This window comes from Dromiciops gliroides, chromosome 2, assembly GCF_019393635.1.
Source record: "Dromiciops gliroides isolate mDroGli1 chromosome 2, mDroGli1.pri, whole genome shotgun sequence".
In the NCBI taxonomy this organism is placed as follows: domain Eukaryota; kingdom Metazoa; phylum Chordata; class Mammalia; order Microbiotheria; family Microbiotheriidae; genus Dromiciops; species Dromiciops gliroides.
In genome coordinates, this window is record NC_057862.1 from 465348356 (window position 1) to 465367825 (window position 19470).

General features: G+C 38.9%; 1 protein-coding gene across 1 annotated transcript in view; it reads right to left on the reverse strand.

Moving 5' to 3' along the window:
* Positions 1-4242: 4242 nt before the first annotated feature.
* Positions 4243-19470, reverse strand: part of NUDCD3 (NudC domain containing 3) — a 125247-nt gene continuing 110019 nt past the window's right edge. The window contains exons 5-6 of the mRNA XM_043988373.1: positions 14523-14711; positions 4243-4793 (exon numbers count right to left, since the gene is read on the reverse strand). Of these exons, the coding sequence (XP_043844308.1) occupies positions 4683-4793; positions 14523-14711 (300 nt within the window). The 3' untranslated portion in view covers positions 4243-4682. The remainder of the gene's footprint in view (positions 4794-14522; positions 14712-19470) is intronic.

Sequence of the window (19470 nt, forward strand, 5' to 3'; positions counted from 1 at the left end):
TCACATAGCCAGTAAAGATCTGAAGTAAGATTTGAACCTGTGTCTTCTCAACTCTACTTCTAAGCTCTATGCTCTGAGGCCATGCAGTGATTTGCCCCAAACTACAAAGTTGTAACGGTCAGGATTTACGTATTCTGGTTCCAAGAGAGTGTGTGTGTGTGTGTGTGTGTTTTTACTATACCATACTGCCCACTCTTAACACTATAGTTTGGGTTGAGGGGTTTTTTTTGTGTGTGTGAGGCAATTGGAGTTAAGTGACTTGCCCAGGGTCACACAGCTACTAAGTGTTAAGTGTCTGAAGCCGGATTTGAACTCAGGTCCTCCTGAATCCAGGGCTGGTGCTTTATACACTGCGCCACCTAGCTGCCCCCAACACTATAGTTTTAAAGTATACATAAATGAGTTTGTAGGACTGCATGGTACATAATGTTTATCATTTACATTATCAGAGAATATGATCACTGGATTGGAAGAATCTTAAAGGCCACCTTGTCCAAACCATACCTGAATAAGAATTCCTTCTACAACATACTCATATCAAGCCTTTGCTCAGAGACCCCCAGTGAGGGGGATGTCCACTGTTCTGGAGAAAATCCATGCTATTTTTAACACACAAATTGTTATAATATTTCCTCATTTCCTAAAATTCCACTTCCACTTCCATCTTTAGAGTATGGGATATGGTATACCAAAGGATGATAACGCCAACATTCAGCAGGTGGGGGGTATTTATAAGGTAATGAAAACACGATTTTTTTCCTAAGTAATACATGGCAAAATACTAAGTTGGAGGGTCTACAGTATAAGTGGGAACAAAAAAGTTTGCTTCCTGGATATCAGTATTATTATTTATGGGACTCCCCGAAAGAAATGCAGAGGCAAGGACATGCAATCTCACCTGAATTCTTTTTAACTGGGAGGGATCTTTCAATGGAAGAGTTCTAAGAAGATAAGGTTATTGCAAGCACTATTCAGATGTGGAGTTTAATATATAATTCAGGTATCATCTGCCAAAATGCACTAATGCTCTATTTGCACCTAGATAGTTCGAAACCCCATTAGACTTCCAAGCACAGTGCACGCTGGCAGTCCAAACAAATAATATGAGTGCTAGTGGGTGGGAACCACCTAATATTAATTCATTAACAGTGTTTCCTGTGTACCTGGCCCCAGAGATCTTGAAATGATATGTCACAATTAATCATCAACATAGAAGAAATTTTTTCAGCATCAAATCTCACACAAAGACACCAAGCTGCTTAAATACAGATTTATTGCAAACCAACACAGAAACGTGGAGTGTGTGAAGGAGAGCGGCCTCAGAATGGAGCACGCCCTACTCTCTTTGGCTCCCATAGAGAAGGGAAGTGAGTTGCCTTGCTTTCCTCAGAATCTCTGATGATGAAACTTAGTGGCCAAGTTGCTGTTGTTGGTTCTAAAACAACGAAAACAGGTAGTGTGCACTGACTCTAGAGGGCTGGACTGGCACATGGACAGAAAGGGTAGGACAGAGGTTTAAGAAGAGAACAAATAATTACAGAGAAGGGGATATAGATGTGATATACAGACAGATGTGATTAATGTCTGTCCTGGAAAGGTGGGTCTAAGTCCAAGTCTTACAAGTCTAGTCACTTACCATGCACCAGAGAAGCTTGCTACTAAAAGGGTTCTTTCTGTGAGTCCTTCTGTAATGTAATTACACACCCCTAAAAGGTCCTATTTTTGTATAGTGGTTTCATTTCTTTTAATAGGGGCATGCTAGTAGAGCTTCTATCACTTGATACCTCCTAACAGAAGAGAGAAGACCTGAGCCATATTAGGGCACAACCAAATGATGCCCTGGGGAGAACAACATTTACAATAGAAGTGAGTAATTTTTAAAAATCTTCCAGTAGCTTATGGATAGATTATCTGTTGTCCCTGCTTTAGCCAAACCACATATGCCCTTCTGCAAAGCTCCTATACCATGGATGCTTAAGGAGGTGGCATAACTGTGAACTAGAAAAATGCTAAGAACAGCAAGAGGGATGGACAAAGTTCAAGAGGTACGTATAAATGTCATTGAAAAATTAAAAACAAAGGAGTCTTTTTAAACATAAGAGCACTCTTTCTGTGATATGCTATTTTGGAATGAGGGTGTATTAGCTTCCCTCTCTTTCATGTGACCTCAGAGAGAAATGAGCAGAGACCCTTGCATTAGCAAGTTTCAAAGCACAAGGCTCTCATAATAGGTAATGGATTTTTGTTATTTTTGCTCTGTTACTAGAGAACAGTTCTACTCTAATTCATAAAAACCACAGCCTTAGTGACAAACCCCATCAGACAACATAACGGTATCTGCCATCATTTCCCCCAAAGGAAATATCTTTTAGGCTTTTTAGGAGTCTTTAATTGGAATAAGCTGATGTTACCCCCAATACCACCTGGATACCTTAACATTTCTGATTCTGAAGAGATCCACTATTTAACTTGAGAAGATGATCTTGGTCTTTTCTGCAGAAAAAGGTGACATGTCCTGTGGAAAGTTACCTGGGGATAAGAGTTGAGCAGCTTTCTTATAAGAACTCCAGGGAAATGGAGTGGCTGGAAATAAGTTGTAAGTCAGCAACTGACTGAAATGACAGCCTTATTGAGATCACTACTTAGCTGTTGGACCCAGCCACCATCCTTATTGGAGTGGGTGAGCATGAGGAACTACTAGGCCCATAAAAATCAGTCTATCATTCTTTCAGAAAAAGGTCACAATAAGAATATATAGGCATTAATTCTGGGAGACTATAAATTGGGGTGGGTTCTGAGGTAAAGAAACATTTCTCTAAGAACTCAGAAAAAAATGACCTAATTTCCATTCCTGGATTATCTGTTAATCAGATATGCGATGCTAGGTGAACCTGAAGGCTTTACTTTCTGAATAGTGGTCAGATGGGTTGGGGATAAAGATTTAATAAACAGTGGGTTGTTTTTATGTATTCTGAGCTAATGGTGATAGAATCTGTTCTATTCTTAAGGAACACTGAAAAACAAGTGTCTCTGAGGAAGCAAAGAACTAAAGAGTATTTGCTCCTAGATTTCAGAAGGAACAGTAAGCAGGCTGGCTCACCTGTAAGCAGTTTTTAAAGTGGAGGTCCCATCCTTGTCAATAGCATAGGTTAGCTAGACAATTGTTTTTAGGTGTTAAAAATGTTCTCAAAAAAAAAAATTTTTTTTTAAATGTTCTTTCTCCTAAGTAACCAAGTGAGCAGTGACCACTGTTGCACAGTAGAAACAGATGGGAACAAAGATATAAACTGCATCCTGCTCATCCAGAGGATGATTCTGAGAGCACTAAGTTCCTGACATTTCTGCTTGTGTCTGCTCCTCACACTGGAACCTGCGTCCTTATCCCTATCCTTGCTGCAATTATTCTTCAGGGACAGTAATGATTCCATTGAGACCCTGGGGGGCATCAATGATATCCTATGCAGGCTACCCATTAATCACCTGAGGATTTCCACTGCTTTGAGCCCTTCAAAAGAGGGCAAAGCTATCATTCGTTATATGCTGAAATCTCTCCTCTGTTCCCAGAGACTGTCCTGCCTCCCACTGAACTCTACATTCATCCAGGAGATGTATGTAAACAAAATGTAAGTTGTGGATCATTGGGGCTGAAAAGAGACTTGAGGATAAACACAGAAGAACTGCGGCAGCTAGAAGTCCCTTTACTCAGACGAGAGTGGGATACAGTGTGTGGCCAACACTGGGATGAACAGGTGCTGGGCTAACCTTTCCTGGCTTCAGAGAAAGCCATGATTAGAATCTAGAGCCATATCCTGCACTCTTCTGAGACAGAAATCCCTACCTGCAGCTGATCCTTTGCTGGAAGAACGTGTACTTCCTTCCAGTATCTGGGCCTGGTTCAATAAGAGAGCAACAAATAAAGATACCAGAATCCCAACTAGGCAGGTTTCTGCCACTGTGGGGGCAGCTTCAACCTCCTACTGCTAGTGCCTGGGAGGCACCCAAAGGCAGGAAAAAATAGGACTTGACAAATTGATGAGCAAGACTGAATGTGGAGTCTTTAAACAAAAGGCCAAACTAAGGGGCTTCCTGAAACAGTACAGCCTGAAGCAGCCATCACAGAACTGCTTTTCATCAGCGCACGTAAGTCACACAACTTCAAATCACTTCAACAACTGCAGGGAAAAAACCCAGCGATAGCAACTCCCTTCCCACCCCCCACCCCCAACCCTCCCTCCCCACCCCCTAAAGAGAACTGAGCAGAATCGCACCAAAACAACAGCAAGCAGAGAACACAGAAGGAAAGAAAATGCGGCTTGCAGTGGCTGGTTACCGTGGTGACGGGAGTATGTAATCCTGTATTTGCTAGGGCATCTCCCTCATGCATAACAAATCTCCTAACTTGGCATCAGCCATAGCAGTTGCTATGCATTAACCTTCCCTCTACTTTCCCCCCTTCTTCCCTCAAACAGCCAGGAAGGGTCTGGAGGAGGGGGTGAGGCTGGAGTATCCGAACACCCCTTGAAAAGAAAGATGGATATGGGGTGGACAAGATGAGTCCCAGGCATGCATGGGAGTCATGGAGGAAAAGCAGGAGGGAAAGAGCCCACACAAAAAGGCCTCTCTCTGCCTTATTCTCTATTTCCAAATGCTTGACTCGAGTGAGTTTCTTTTCCTTCTTGTCATTAAAACTGCACAGCCCCTGGGGAGATGTTGAACATGGATGGGTCGAATCTCTGGCCTCGGAAGGGGGAGCCTTCAGCATCCCATCCCTTCTTCAGCATTTCATGGACTTTCTACAAACAAACAAAAGAAAAAAAAAAGAAAAATTAATATCACTGTATGATACTGTAAAGCCCGCCCCCCCCCCCCCGCCATACCCCAAAGCAGATTTTCAATCAATAGGCATGATTCCTTCTTGCTTCTTTTGGTTAATTTTTGTCAATAGACAGAAAAGAATGTGATTTGGCTCATATTACTGGCCTGCTGTCACTTATGTGGGGCTTTTAAGACCATACAGAACAGAGCAAGCTTTCAACAGCTGATACCTTCCATCTTGCCACTACAGAATAGACATATTAGATACTCTTTGGAATACATTTCCTTTTTTAATACCATCAGGCATCTCTGTCCAAAATTCAAAATGTGGTATAAAGCAAAGGTAATTTCAAACCACTGTCTCTGCCTTTCACCTACACCAATTTAGGAACAACTCTGAGCAACAGAGCAGCATGGCAGAGTAGGCTGAGATTTGGCCTCAAACCCAAGAAGGCCTGGGTTCAAGTTGTAACCTGTCTGTGCTCTAGACAACTCTCTAAGACTACAAGTTGGGGAGAAGATGAAGAGAGTTCCCCATGATAATGAAATCACAGATTTAGTCCCTAATTCCTATCCCCTACCTGATCAAGAGTATGGCTCCTACTTTTCCACAAATGGGATAGGATGATTAAGCAGTTGCATACAACTAGTCTTAATGAACCAAACTGCTCTAGTCAAACCAAACAGATTATTTCATTATGTGCTGCATAGTAACAGATGCCAGAAAGTTCCCCTATATGTTTTAAGAACTGTACTGTAGTAATGGAGAACCAATTCCTGCTTACCTGCCTCTGACCCAGCTAAATGACCTTGCTAAACTCTCCATGAGGGCTGTACTTCACTGCAACCTAGCTCCTCCCAGTGTATGGCCCCTTGGAAACTATCAGACATCAATGGAATCAGAGGCATCCTTAATTGAGGAAGAGCAAATCAGTGGAGATAAAGCCCCAGGACCATGCACAATTCAGCTGCTTCACTCAAGATAGAGTCTGTCCCAATTGATCTGACCTGGCTTTTTCTTCTCAAATAATTTCTTCAAAGATTCCCTTGGATGTTCCGTGACAGTGATTGGCTAATTTTTTATTATTTTTTTTGGATTGGTTACTTTTTAGGAGAAACTACACCAACACAAGGATGTGGCCTTTAGTACTAAGGGATAATTTCTCTATTTCTCAGAATGAACTGATAAAGGGCACATTTAGGCAAGGGTACACAAGGACTGGCTAGAGACAGGGCTATGACGGCCATACCACTTGCCAGGAAAACTGTTTATAGAAGGCTCAAAGATCAGTGACATGATAAACTACTGACCTCCCAACTCACTGAAAATATAAGACGAATAAAACTCATATCTCTAAACAGTCAGGACCAGAGCAACTTTCTAAGGTACCTGATATATAAAGCTTTTTCCTTGGGCTGCAAAGTTCCTGCAGAAGGATTACAGCTTTTAAAAATCAACCAAGCAGGGGCAGCTAGGTGGCGCAGTGGATAGAGCACCGGCCCTGGAGTCAGGAGTACCTGGGTTCAGATCCGGCCTCAGACACTTAACACTTACTAGCTGTGTGACCCTGGGCAAGTCACTTAACCCCAATTGCCTCACTAAAAAAAAAAATCAACCAAGCAGGGGCAGCTAGGTGGTGCAGTGGATAGAGCACCGGCCCTGGAGTCAGGAGTACCTGGGTTCAAATCTGGCCTCAGACACTTAACACTTACTAGCTGTGTGATCCTGGGCAAGTCACTTAACCCCAATTGCCTCACTAAAAAAATTTTAAAATTAAAAAAAAAATCAACCAAGCAAATTGTAGATACTTTAGTAATGTCTCCAAGGAATTAATGATGGTTACTCTCAACTTCTTGTATCTAACTAACCCATGTAGCTCTCTATGAAGTGTTAAAAAATTAAATGTCTATTCGTATATCTTAATATTATCTACATGTATATGTATACATATATATATATTTAATAATCTGGTATCATATGACATCAGCACTAATTTTGCAGCATGTCTAGGAAATGCAGCTACCTGGACTGAAGTCAAATAGACACCATTAAGGAAAATTATGTTTTGTTTTTTATTGAAAATTTTTCCCACCTGTGAGCAAATGTTTCTCTAATCAGATTTCAGGAGACTGGGATCTCCAACACTGAATTTACAAACAAATGGCACCTACAGAGGTAATAAAGCCATGAAGAGAGATACACAACTCTTTACTATATAACTCTGTGTTGTTTCTAACTTGCAATTCCTCCTGTTTAAAAAAAAAAAAAGAGTCTTTTCATGGACAAGTGATTACCCATCAGTTGAAAAGTAACTGAACAGGGGGCAGCTAGGTGGCACAGTGGATAGAGCACCGGCCCTGGAGTCAGGAGGACCTGAGTTCAAATCCAGCCTCAGACACTTAACACTAACTAGCTGTGTGACCCCTGGGCAAGTCACTTAACCCCAATTGCCTCACTAAAAAAAAAAGAAAAAAGAAAAGTAACTGAACAAGCTGTGATGCATAAATGTAATGGAATATTACTGGGCTGTGATGAATTTAGAAAAACATTGGAAGACTAGTACGAACTGACAGATAACAAAGAAAGCAGGACCAAGAGCATAAATACACAAAGGCAATTGTAACCAATAACACAGCAAGGCATCTACTCTCAGCTTAAATGCAGGGACCAATCTTGGTCCCAGAAACATATTTTCTTCCTCTCTGAGAAGTGGGGAACCACAGTTTTAGAGCTGTATATGCGATAAAGTCAATCACTGTCTTGGCTGGTTTTGCTTAATTGTTTTTCTTCATTATAAAGGAGGGTTCTAAGAGGGTGGGGAAATAGTATATCAGAAAATAACTGTGGTATAAAAAACAAATGGCATCAATAAAACTTTTTTAAAGATTAAAATAAAAGAATCATCTTCTAAGTAGGATTTTAGAAATTACATCAATTATACAGTAACAGGCTAGAGAGGTTTCCCTATGTGTTGTGGAGAATGGTCCTTGCTTGTTTGCTTCTGCTCTGCCTCGGACACCTTTCTGCTTCTTTGGCAGAGTCATGCTTCAGGCAGCTTTCTGGTGCACTGTGATGGGAGTCTTCATTGAAGTCTAATTCCTGGCCATGTGTATTCCTCTGTATACTGATGTATGATTTCCCTCTGCCTTATAAATGCTATGAATACCCACATGTTTATTCTAACATGAGGTTTCTTGGTTGATGATCACTGATCATTTCTATTCCTACTACATGACTTTATGCTGCCTCAATGCTAGCCAGCCCATTCCTGTCTAGCATTCTTTCCCACTACTCTCCTCTCATCAGATCTTTTCTGTCAGTAGAGATTTTGCCCTAATGGCCTTTTCAGTTAAGTGCTGTTCCCAGAGCATCAAATGCTACTTTTTACAGTGTAACACAGAACGACACACTCTAAGTGCTACTCCTAGAGCCCAGGCCCATGATCATACATTGGGTAACCATGAACCAGTGGGATGCCCCTAAGTTAAAGAGTCTAATACTAAAAGATATATTAAGGAATTTTGGTGGACTCGGCTCACTTACGAAATTACAGCAGGGTAAGGGACTTGTAACTAGACTATAAAAGTCTGCTCTGGGCCTAGTCCATAGCCAGAAATTCAAGAAAAGTCAGAGTAGCTTTGCTTCACTAGGAGCTAGCCTACAGGGAACTGAGTGTAGATTAGTCAGCAAATTAGTAAGTGCGTCTACTCAAACTATACACATGGCAGGAGGTGGGAGAGGAAGGAGAAATGGAGGAGGAGGAGGAGGAGGAGGAAGAGAGAGAGTTAAAGAAATAGAGAAAGAGAGGGAGGGAAGGAGGCAGGGAGAAACAGAGAGAAAGATTGAGAGAGACAGATTTGCCTTATCTGTTTTCAGGAACAGAGATCATGTCAATGTCTACTTTTTGGTTCACAGGGCAATATACATAGCAGAAATTTAACAAATGTTTACTAAATAATTATACATATCTGAGATAAAGTATGAGGCAAACACATACTAGAATTTGAATGCAATCTAGAAAGAATACTATCGCCTCCGAGATAAGTAATTCTACTACAACTAAACATGGAAAATAGTTAAAAGTAATTGATCCCCCAAAAAGAAGATTACAGAGAATTTCAAATTATGACAAGAATGTTGTCAGAAAATTATCACTTTAACAATTATAACTCACATTTATATAACACTTTAAAATCTATGGGTTATGTTTTTTTGCAATAAATTCAGCTCCAATGCCAGTAGTACTAGTATTCTTAGCCTCATTTTACAGATAAGGAAAAAGACCAAAAAATCCTCATAATTTACCTGGAATGCCAGAAACATAATTTGGAAATTAGGAAAGCAGCCAGCTATCCAGAACTTCTTTGGGATATGAATTAGTGTACTAGATAGAGGATGGCCTAGATGTGTTTCTTGACTGAGGAATATTTCAGTGGTCCATGTCTATCTAAAATATGATTGCCAAAAGTCTGTACCACAGGAACAGTAATAGGACATATCATACTAATATAATGCTTTGGAAGTTGACATTAAGTGGAAAATATTAGTATTACTGACAATTGTCATTCGTATAGTGTTTTTTTTTTTTTTTAGTAAGGCAATTGGGGTTAAGTGACTTGCCCAGGGTCACACAGCTAGTAAGTGTTAAGTGTCTGAGGCCGGATTTGAACTCAGGTCCTCCTGACTCCAGAGCCAGTGCTTTATCCACTGCGCCATCTAGCTGCCCCTCAAATAGTGTTTTAAAAGCTTCAAAGTGCTTTATATACATGACCACATTTGAATTTAACAATCCAGTGATGTAGGAACTACAGATATTATCATCCTCATTTTATGGTGAGGAAGCTGAGACTCGGAGGAATTAAATCACTTATCTATGATTACACAGCTAATCAATGTAAAAAACAGAATTTCAACTTGGGTCTTCTTGACTCCCTAGTCCAAAATATTATCTACTCCACATAACAGAATTTGCCAATTCCACAAAGCAAGTGCTCTCCAACAAAGAGTAATGCCCAAACTCTTTTCTTCACAGACTAAAAGATACATTCACTTCTTGATCATTGCAAGGAAAGTGCTTTGTAAACCTTTATAATATTCTATAAATGTGAGCTATTATTATTAATAATAATTCTGGAGGAAGTCTGTCAGTTAATAACTATAGCCGTGACTTATGATTCTTTGATAGCAGTCTTCTTATATATGCTCTTACAGAGCTCCTTATATATGAAAACGTAATTAGACATATCAATAGAAGACACAAATCTGCTTTCTATGTCTGTTTCATCATTTAATGGTTCAAATATAGTAATTGGCATTGTCATTTTCAATCACTGTTAGGAGCTTGGATGTAAATAAGGGCCTGGAAAAAAATGTGTCTGATTCTTAAAGACACAGAAAAGTGAGAGAAACAATTTTCCAGACCTCGTTTTTATGTATGTGCTGTTTGAGGAGAGTGTCTTCTTCGGGTTGTTGTGGTCTTCATTTTATTACTCATCTCAAATCATTTTCACTTCATTTGCTTTTCAGTTATACAATTAAGGAGACAGCTTCCTGTCTTCTTAACTTAATCCTTACCATCTGCACTTCCTGGTGAGACCAGAAGGAAATAAGCATGAACCTGATTGGTTTTCTTTACCTCAGTCTAGCTGAGTAATCCCCATACACAACGTGGAAACTAAACCCTGCTCTGTAAAAAGACAATGCAGAGAAAGTATTCCATTTCTACCATATGTGATATAACAGTACATGATTGTGAGAGAGGCAAATAGTATCATACTTTCCCACTTTAGAAGACTAGTTCTGCTCTAATTTGGTACTAAGAAATCTTAAGGATCCCTGGTTTGTGCCTAGTCTGGAGAATCTCAAGAAAACTAAGCCAAATCTGGTGCTATCTGGGAGTCTGGGTTCACCCTTGGTAAGGCCTGGATCCTTAGGTTCACTCTGGAACAGATGAACACCCCTGACCTTCCCCTAGGTAAGCTTCAAAACATTATTAACTTGGGGCAGCTAGATGGCACAGTGGATAGAGCACAGGCCCTGGAGTCAGGAGGATCTGAGTTCAAATTTGACCTCAGACACTTAACACTTACTAGCTGTGTGACCCTGGGCAAGTCACTTAACCCCAATTGCCTCACTTGAATGAATGAATGAATGAATGAATGAATGAATGAATGAATGAATGAATGAATAAATAAATGTAATTGGGGGAGAAAAAACATTATTAACTTGATTCTAGGTCAAGGTGGATTCTCTGAAATCAAATCAAAATAACATTGGCCTTTGGGTGGAAAAGGTGATAGTTGTTCACAGAATCATTTGATCTTTGTGTGTTAATACTATGGAGTATCTTCAAAGACTACTATCCTGGAAAGAAAAGGTAAACAGTTTTCCCCCCGAGCAGGCCCATTTTATGTTGGAACATTTTAGCCCCCAAATGAGAAGTCCTTTGCTCATGGATGATTTCAAAACAACAAAACGCCCTCTCCAAAGATGAAATGAAGGCAATGACTATTTGGGGCGGGGAGTGGGGGGGTGTCAGGGTCTTTGTAACTCTAGTACCTAGCACTATGCCTGGCACATAGTAGGCAACTAATAAATGCAATTGAATGAACAAACCATGAAAGAGAGAAGAAATCAAACTCTCCCAGAATCAGCTTAGGTTCCTGGAAAGCAGGGTCTTATGAAGAAGGGCTGAGCCTTTGATTCAAAATGAGGTCAGTTATTCTAGACACTTCTAGGAAGCCTAGACAACTGAAATGAGACAGAGGGGGAGGGGATAAAGACAGAGAAGAAATATCCTGAAGAGAGTAGGGATGGGAGAAAGCAGACTAAGTGGACATAATCAGTAATAAAGTATACACCTTTGGATGGAAACATCTGATTTGTTTTAAGCATTCCAACGAAGCTAATAAATTGGCTTATGAAATTTTCCTCAAACTGCACAGCTCTAGTCCATAAAGCAGCTGACCACTGCAGCAATAACAGTCGAAGTATAATTAAAATATGGAAAAATTAATTTAGAATGCTTTTGTATGACAAAAATTCAATTTTATTTTTAATAATCCAGTTTCTTATAGATTCACATCTGGATAAGCTGATAGACCTGCCAGACTGTCCATTTGCTATCCATCAAGCAGGCATGTGAAGCCCTACTTTTGGCAGGTAGCATTTAGGTACTCCATTTTAATCTTAATCAAATGACAACTATTTTCTAATCCCATTGAATGTAAACTAATCAGACCGAAAACATTTTGTCTTCTATTAAGTCCCAAGAAAAGTTTACAAACAAATCTCTTCTACATTTTGGATAGCCAATGGACAAGGGCAACCTATCTAAGAAAAGCAACTGGGGGAAGCTAGGTGGCGCAGTGGATAAGGCACTGGCCCTGAATGCAGGAGGACCTGAGTTCAAATTCGGCCTCAGACACTTGACACTAGTTGTGTGACCCTGGGCAAGTCACTTAACCCTCATTGCCTCACAAAAAAATTAAAATTAAAAGAAGAAAGCTACTAAGTAGGACTAAGTCTAACTGCCCAAATATGTGCAAAAGTGAGGGTCCTTTTAAAAACAAAAGATTCTTACAATCTAAAGGCCATCTAAATTAAATCCTATGATCCAGGTTACTCTCAGGTCCTACATATAGCAGCCTATTTAGGATACATACAGAATTAACTGTATAGATTTTTTAAAAAGCATATGAGGCATGCTTAAAAATCTCATCAGTGAGCTACATTTCACTGAGTATATAGTTCTGCAAGTCTTGTAAATGATTCTTAATATGAAAAGATGGAATTACCTATAGAGATTTATTTAATATATGAATTTGGGGGAAAGGAGAGAAAAGAGCACATTTTAATGAAATTAGTTTTGAGTTTGTGTGTAAAAAAAGGGATAGGAAGAACTCTAACAATCACTGTATGAGTATCCGCCTAAGGGTAGAGATTTTAGCAGTAGGTGTCATTATGAAGTCATTTGAGTCTAACTAATCAGGTACAAGGTAAGGTAGCTTTTAAAAAAAAAAATCTAGAGGCCATGAATATTAGAAGTGTTCCCTTTAGTCAGTCAATAACCATTTATTAAGCTCTGATTATGTACCAAGCACTGTGCTCAGCACTGGCCCTATCTATAATACAAAAATAAATGGAAAATCAACAATAAAGAATAAATATATTAGGTCAGGTATTCTTCAAATTCTACCACATGCAAACAAGTCTAAATTTTCTGCTTAATTTACATTTCACTGTCACACTGAAGTTCAAATAAATGGTACTAACTGCTTATGTGGGACAATGCCAAGTTAAAAATAATTTCTGAGAAAATCAAGTTTTTTCTTCCCTGCTTAACTACCCACTCTTAAGATGACAAAAATAGAAAGGCAGAATTTATATACTCAATTGGCCAATTTTCCCTACTAGTAGTTTGTTTATACTGGGCTCTATCATGGGCAGATGTTAAGCAGCTTCATGTTTGTTTTTGGCTGGCATCTTTACATTACTTTCACCACTGCTCCTCTGCTCCCCTATAAACTCCCACTAAAAAGGTGGGTACATGCATATTCTTTGGGTTTGTAAGCAAACCTGAAAGCTCTATACTCCCCACCCTGAGCTTCCTTCTTACAGGACTTTCACCTGAACTGCTTATTAGTCCATTCGTGTAAAGTGGTAGGACACAGGCCTACTTAGGAGGGTGAGCCCCAGAGAGAAAGAACTACTGTCAGTTATTGTACAAATATAATCTAACAAAGGATACACGGAAGCTAGATAAAGCTTTCGTAAAATGGTAAGCAAAGTCTATCAGTCTTTTCAAAATGTCAATTAAAAACAATCAAATGAATCTATAAAGCCACTCATTTGTTTTCCATTTCACCTGAACAGGAAGGATCTATAACAGGTCTCACTGGTGCATAATCAGTGAAGTGGGACTTGGTTCATGTACTGGCTTCTCTGGCTAACCCAGAGCTGGTAAGTTAACAATGTACTTCATTAAAGCTAACACACATCTTTGTTACTTAATTTAAAGTAATTATGTCCTAGCACCTCCTATTCACTGAGCTACACGTGACATTTCCAAGGTGCTGCTGATGTGCATCAGTGGAGGAAGTGTCACAGATCAAAAAACAACTGGTCAAAAAGACCAATGTAAAAACATTTGGTCCCAATCAGAGCTTGGACTAGCTTGTGGCTCTGGAATTTGTCCTGTTGTTTTTTATGGCTGTCAAAGGTCAGTCTATCCATGACAACACCATCTTCTCCATCCTCTGTAGCCAAACATTCCCTGTTTATTTGATCACTGTTAATTTGCACTGGTCAGATTCTTAGTTCTGATGGCAGCATAATTTTTATGTTGTTTTCCTTCTGACTCCAGGGCACTAGAGAAAAATGTGAGTTGTAACACATTAGAAAACAAGGACATAATATTGGAGTAAAAAGGGTGTGTGTGTGTGTGTGTGTGTGTGTGCGCGCGCACGCGCGCACGCACATGATACCTAAAAGTAAAAAACAACATGAAAAAGCAGTTCTTCCCAAGAGCACATTAGGGAATTCCCTAAATTCTTTATATCTTCTCTATTTCTTCTATTCCTTGCTCTTCTGTTTCACCTATTCATGTGCATGACATAAAACCTAAAGTATTTGCTGGGAAAGTAAGCTGCTGCTTGAAAAGTATCTCCTTGTATTTCTTTAAAGAAAAATCAATCTGGGCTCATACCAGCTCATGGCTCTGGGGTTTGCCCTGTAGTTTTTGGTGGTAGTCAAAGGTCAGTCTATCCAGTACAGCATGTTCCTCTTCATCCACTGTGGCCATTGAACGTTCCTTATTTATTTTGTCAATGTCAATTTGCTCCTCTCCTTCCAGGATAGCACTCCACCAGTACTCTCCAACCTTATTCAGATTAATCTGGAGACAGAAAAGAATAGAAATCATTTTAAGTACCAGAAAGTGACAACAACTGCCAATCAACAGAGCCAGCAATTTAATGGACCAGTCCTAGAATTATTAGTCCTTTCGTGTAAAGTGGTAGGACACAGGCCTACTTAGGAGGGTGAGCCCCAGAGAGAAAGAACTACTGTCAGTTATTGTACAAATATAATCTAACAAAGGATACACGGAAGCTAGATAAAGCTTTCATAAAATGGTAAGCAAAGTCTATCAGTCTTTTCAAAATGTCAATTAAAAACAATCAAATGAATCTATAAAGCCACTCATTTGTTTTCCATTTCTACAAACTACATAATGAACACCAGGTGAACAAGTGTAATTCCAATTTCCCATATCCCAGATATTCATTCAGTACCTAGCACACCATAAAAATATAAGGGCTTTGCTACAGTCAGAACCAAAGGGGAGACTTCATCTTAGCATCACAGAAAGCTATAGAACTAAGCATGCCTGAGTAAAGAGTGAGCTACAGATAAAAGTAGTACACCAAAGAGGCACTCAAAGAGGTACATACGAGACATATACAGAGTAAATGAAAGGAAAGAAACAAGCATTTGTTAAGAGCTTACTCTGTGCCAGGCACTGTGATAAGTGCTTTACAAATATGATCTCATTTGATTGTCACGAACAACCTTGGGAGGTAGGTATTATTATTATTATTACCATTTTACAGTTGAGGAAACTAAAGCAGAAAGAGGAGTTAAGTGACTTGCCCAAGGTCCCACAGCAGGTAAGTATCTGAGGCTAGATTTTAACTCAGGTCCTCCTATCTCCAGGTTCAGTACTCTAGCCACTACACAACCTAGCTTCTCAAGCATTTGAGAAGTTTGAAATTGGGATGAAATACATTATGGTTAGTGCTCAGCTATCCATGTAGTATATAGCACAGATAAATGAAATTCACCAATAATACAGATATTTCATTTCACTCAATAACTTAACCCACTTTTGTTTGTTTTTAAAACCAGAGGCATTATGTAGTAAAATGTTCTAATTTGTTTTTCACTTCCTTTTACTTCTGATGGTTTTAAGAAAAGAGTTAAAGCAAATGAATTTTTTTAAATGGCTCTCATGCCTGTGTTGGTCTTAGCAGGACTGCTTCAAACCCTTTCATATACTTGCGGGGACTAAACTATATGGGTAAAAATGTAAGGCTTCCAAGTTTTTAAACATTTCTGATAAGCTTCCCCAAATTTCTACTATAATCCTTTCTTGTCATCTTGTATTGGCTCACAAAAACCTAACTGGCGTATGTCTTCATCTAGCTAAGTGGGAAATAAAGGCTTATTTAAAAAAAAAAAGTTAAAATGGGGGTGGGGGCAGTTAGGTGGCACAGTGGATAAAAGCACTGGCCCTGGATTCAGGAGGACCCAAGTTCAAATCCAACCTCAGACACTTGACACTTACTAGCTGCGTGACCCTGACAAAGCAAGTCACTTAACCCTCACTGCCCCACAAAAAAAAAAAAAAGGCAAGCAAGAAAAAAAAGGATTAAAGCAAAAGAAACCAATAAGGCACATAATGATATGATAATCAGTCCCTAGGACACCAAGGATTCAACATTTATTACCTAATATGTACTGCGCTAAGTCAGTGCTGGGAAAAACATAAATATTGAATTTTTTTTAAAAAACCAAAACATGGTCCCTCCCCTCAGGAAGCATACAATCTAGTAGATGATGTCTGATCATAAAGAGAATGCATGAGATTTAAGGGCACTGGGTGTGAAGTTGCCTGAAAGCTAGCTTTAGATATAACACTGACTAGCTGAGCAAATTTGAGTTATTTCATCTCTGTGGGCCTGAATTTCCTAATCTGTTTTACAAAGGGGGTTAGTCTAGGACAGAGCTTCTTAAATTTTTTCCACTCACAACCCCCTTTCACCTGAGAAATTTGAATATGGCCATGGGTATATAGGTATACAAAATAGATACACATAACCTTTTACTGTTGCCAAATTTTTCAGGACCCTCACATTCAGTTACACCCACAGTTTGAAAAAGCTTTGGTCTAGAGCTGTAAAGGTTTCTCTCAGCTTTAAAATCGATGATTTCCTCACTTAAGTTTAAGGTGAAGCCATGCTAGATGGCTTAACAGAGTAAAGCTAAGACTACAGACTGGTGCCAATGTGTGTGCCTCTGTTTCCGACTAAAGAGGAAAGTGTTTCCTATGTGCTCTCTATTTCCTATGAGTAAATCAAATGAATTAATCACTGACATATGTGCAATACTTGGCACACCCCTGACAACTGGTAGTAAAGATATATACATCAGTTGTCAGCTCTGGCAGCATTTATCCTGGGTCTTAAATGGCTTTAAAATATCACCTATTGGTCTGAGTGGGTCACCTTCCACAACCCTAAAGTTTAGCCAAATAAATCAACAGGACAGCTCAAAAAGAACAGATCCTTCATTCTCCTGTTCTCTCCCACAGTTAGAATCCCTGTGGGATTAAAATGTGGGTCAAAACTCAAACTCTGTCTTAAAAGTTTAGTATAAAAGAAAATAATTTCTAATGAACTAAGGGATGAAGTCATTGATAGAAATGGGCCTGTGGGAGATCTTATAAAGGGACTACAAATATACTTACAGAAAAACAGCCCTTCTCTGACTGTCTACTGGGTTGGGGAAAAAGAAAAGAGTAATGAAGTTAACATTCCTAAATGTTCCTCCTGTCCTCAGAATGCAAGCTCTCTGTGGCTTGGACTAGATAATAGACAATTCCCAAGGAGACTTCTTCCAGTTTACCAAAATCCAGGTTTATACTGATTTTCCAATTTCCAGACCCTATGGTTGGCTTACTGTTCCCAAACTGGACTTTGTAATTTCTTCATATTTGTACAGTCATTATTGAAGATTTCCAAATCAGAAAATTCTGACCCTATATTTACTTAATTGGACAAAATTTAGACGTCCAACCCAATGCAATCAATGAAAACTTTTAAAACTGGGAAATATACTTCTGCTTTCCTCACTGTATGACAGTGTATAAATATATAATATAGACATGTATATATGTACAAAATGGGCTCATACGGTGGAAAACATATTTAAACTTACTTTGCTTTTCATTCACTACCTAGAAACTACCATATTTTTCTACCTAGAAAATAACTCACATGAAATGGGTCATTCAAAATCTCAAACTAAAGTTTTCATTACTGTTTTACTGTTGTTTAAAATAATGAGAGGGGGCAGCTAGATGGCGCAGTGGATAGAGCACCGGCCCTGGATTCAGGAGGACCTGAATTCAAATCCGGCCTCAGACATTTAACACATACTAGCTGTGTGACCCTGGCAAGTCACTTAACCCCAATTGCCCTGTAAAATAAATAAATTAATTAAATTAAATTAAATAATGAGAGAAAAGATCATTTGAGTATGACCATTACCATTCTGCAAAGCAAATACAAGGTTTTATTGTGCAAGGATATAGAACATACAAGATCTAAAGTTTTGCTATTCATTAATTGACTATGTTTCATTAGTTGAAATAATTTGTACCTTCATCAGTCAGAAATATTAGTGGTATTTTCTCAGTTAACCATTTCCCTTTGCCCCCTTTTCTCCTTCCCAGACTGATAGTAGTATCATTTTCCTGGATAAGAAACATATATTTTTAATTGAACTTAATCCTACCCAAATTCCAATACAAGTGAGGTAAATGCAGCCTGCCTCATTTAAATCATTAGTCCTACTTTAATTATGTTTTTGACTTCTCATACTCTGGCACATATATACTGGATTTTAGTGAGCACTCCATTTTATTCTAGTAATATACACACTGAAATAGATGAAGTATCTCTAAGTTATCATTGGTAAAGAGCCCTAGGTTCCTCTAGGCTGAAAGTCCTGTGATAAAGCAAGCTAATCATTAGAGTAATAATATTTTTCCTTGATGCCCACAGGATGCATGACATTGTAAGAAGCTCTGAAGGTAGTCATAAAGACAGGGCATTTATATTCTAGTACTCATACAGAATAAGATTTAAATCTCAGATAAATGCATTGTATTCTTAAAGCTTTTACAAAGCAGTACTCATAATTTTTACTGATTATTTTGCTTATTACTGTAGGAAGAACAAAGAGAGATGAGTAGGCAGCCATGTTTTATAAGGTATCATGAAGTCAGTTTTCAGCTTGACAGCATCCACCAAATTCCTTCCAAAGCTGCTTCAGTTCTTGGCCATCCCATGAGGCTTTGTAAGAGGACAGGAGGCTCAGAGGATATCATGCAGGCCCAGATATAAGACTCCCAACTCTATTCCAACTATCTGAAGCACAATGGATTGTAAATCATGACGCTTAAATCTATTTTAAAAGGTTAAAAAAACTACAAAACTTTCACAACACAGAAGTCAATTTTTATTCCAGGTACAGTGATGGCTAAACTCCCACTATACCTTGTGCTCAGGCTATGGTAGATAGGCAGTAATGTTTAACCCCAGTCTGTTATTAAATAGCAGCAAGGGAGAAGAACTAGAACTGGTATAAACTAAAACGCTAATTTTATATAGAAAAATTCAGGTCAATCTATAGAGCTGGTTTGACAAAGATAAATAGGGTGCTTTTTTTTTTCTTCCAAGGGTTTCAGGGATTTAAAGAAGACAAAGACCTTGAGCTAAGTTGCTCTGTTCTAGAGTGTTCAGTCCCAGTTCAATCCAGGATAGAACTAGAATGAAAAGAAATAGGACACATCAAGGTTAACAGACACTCTT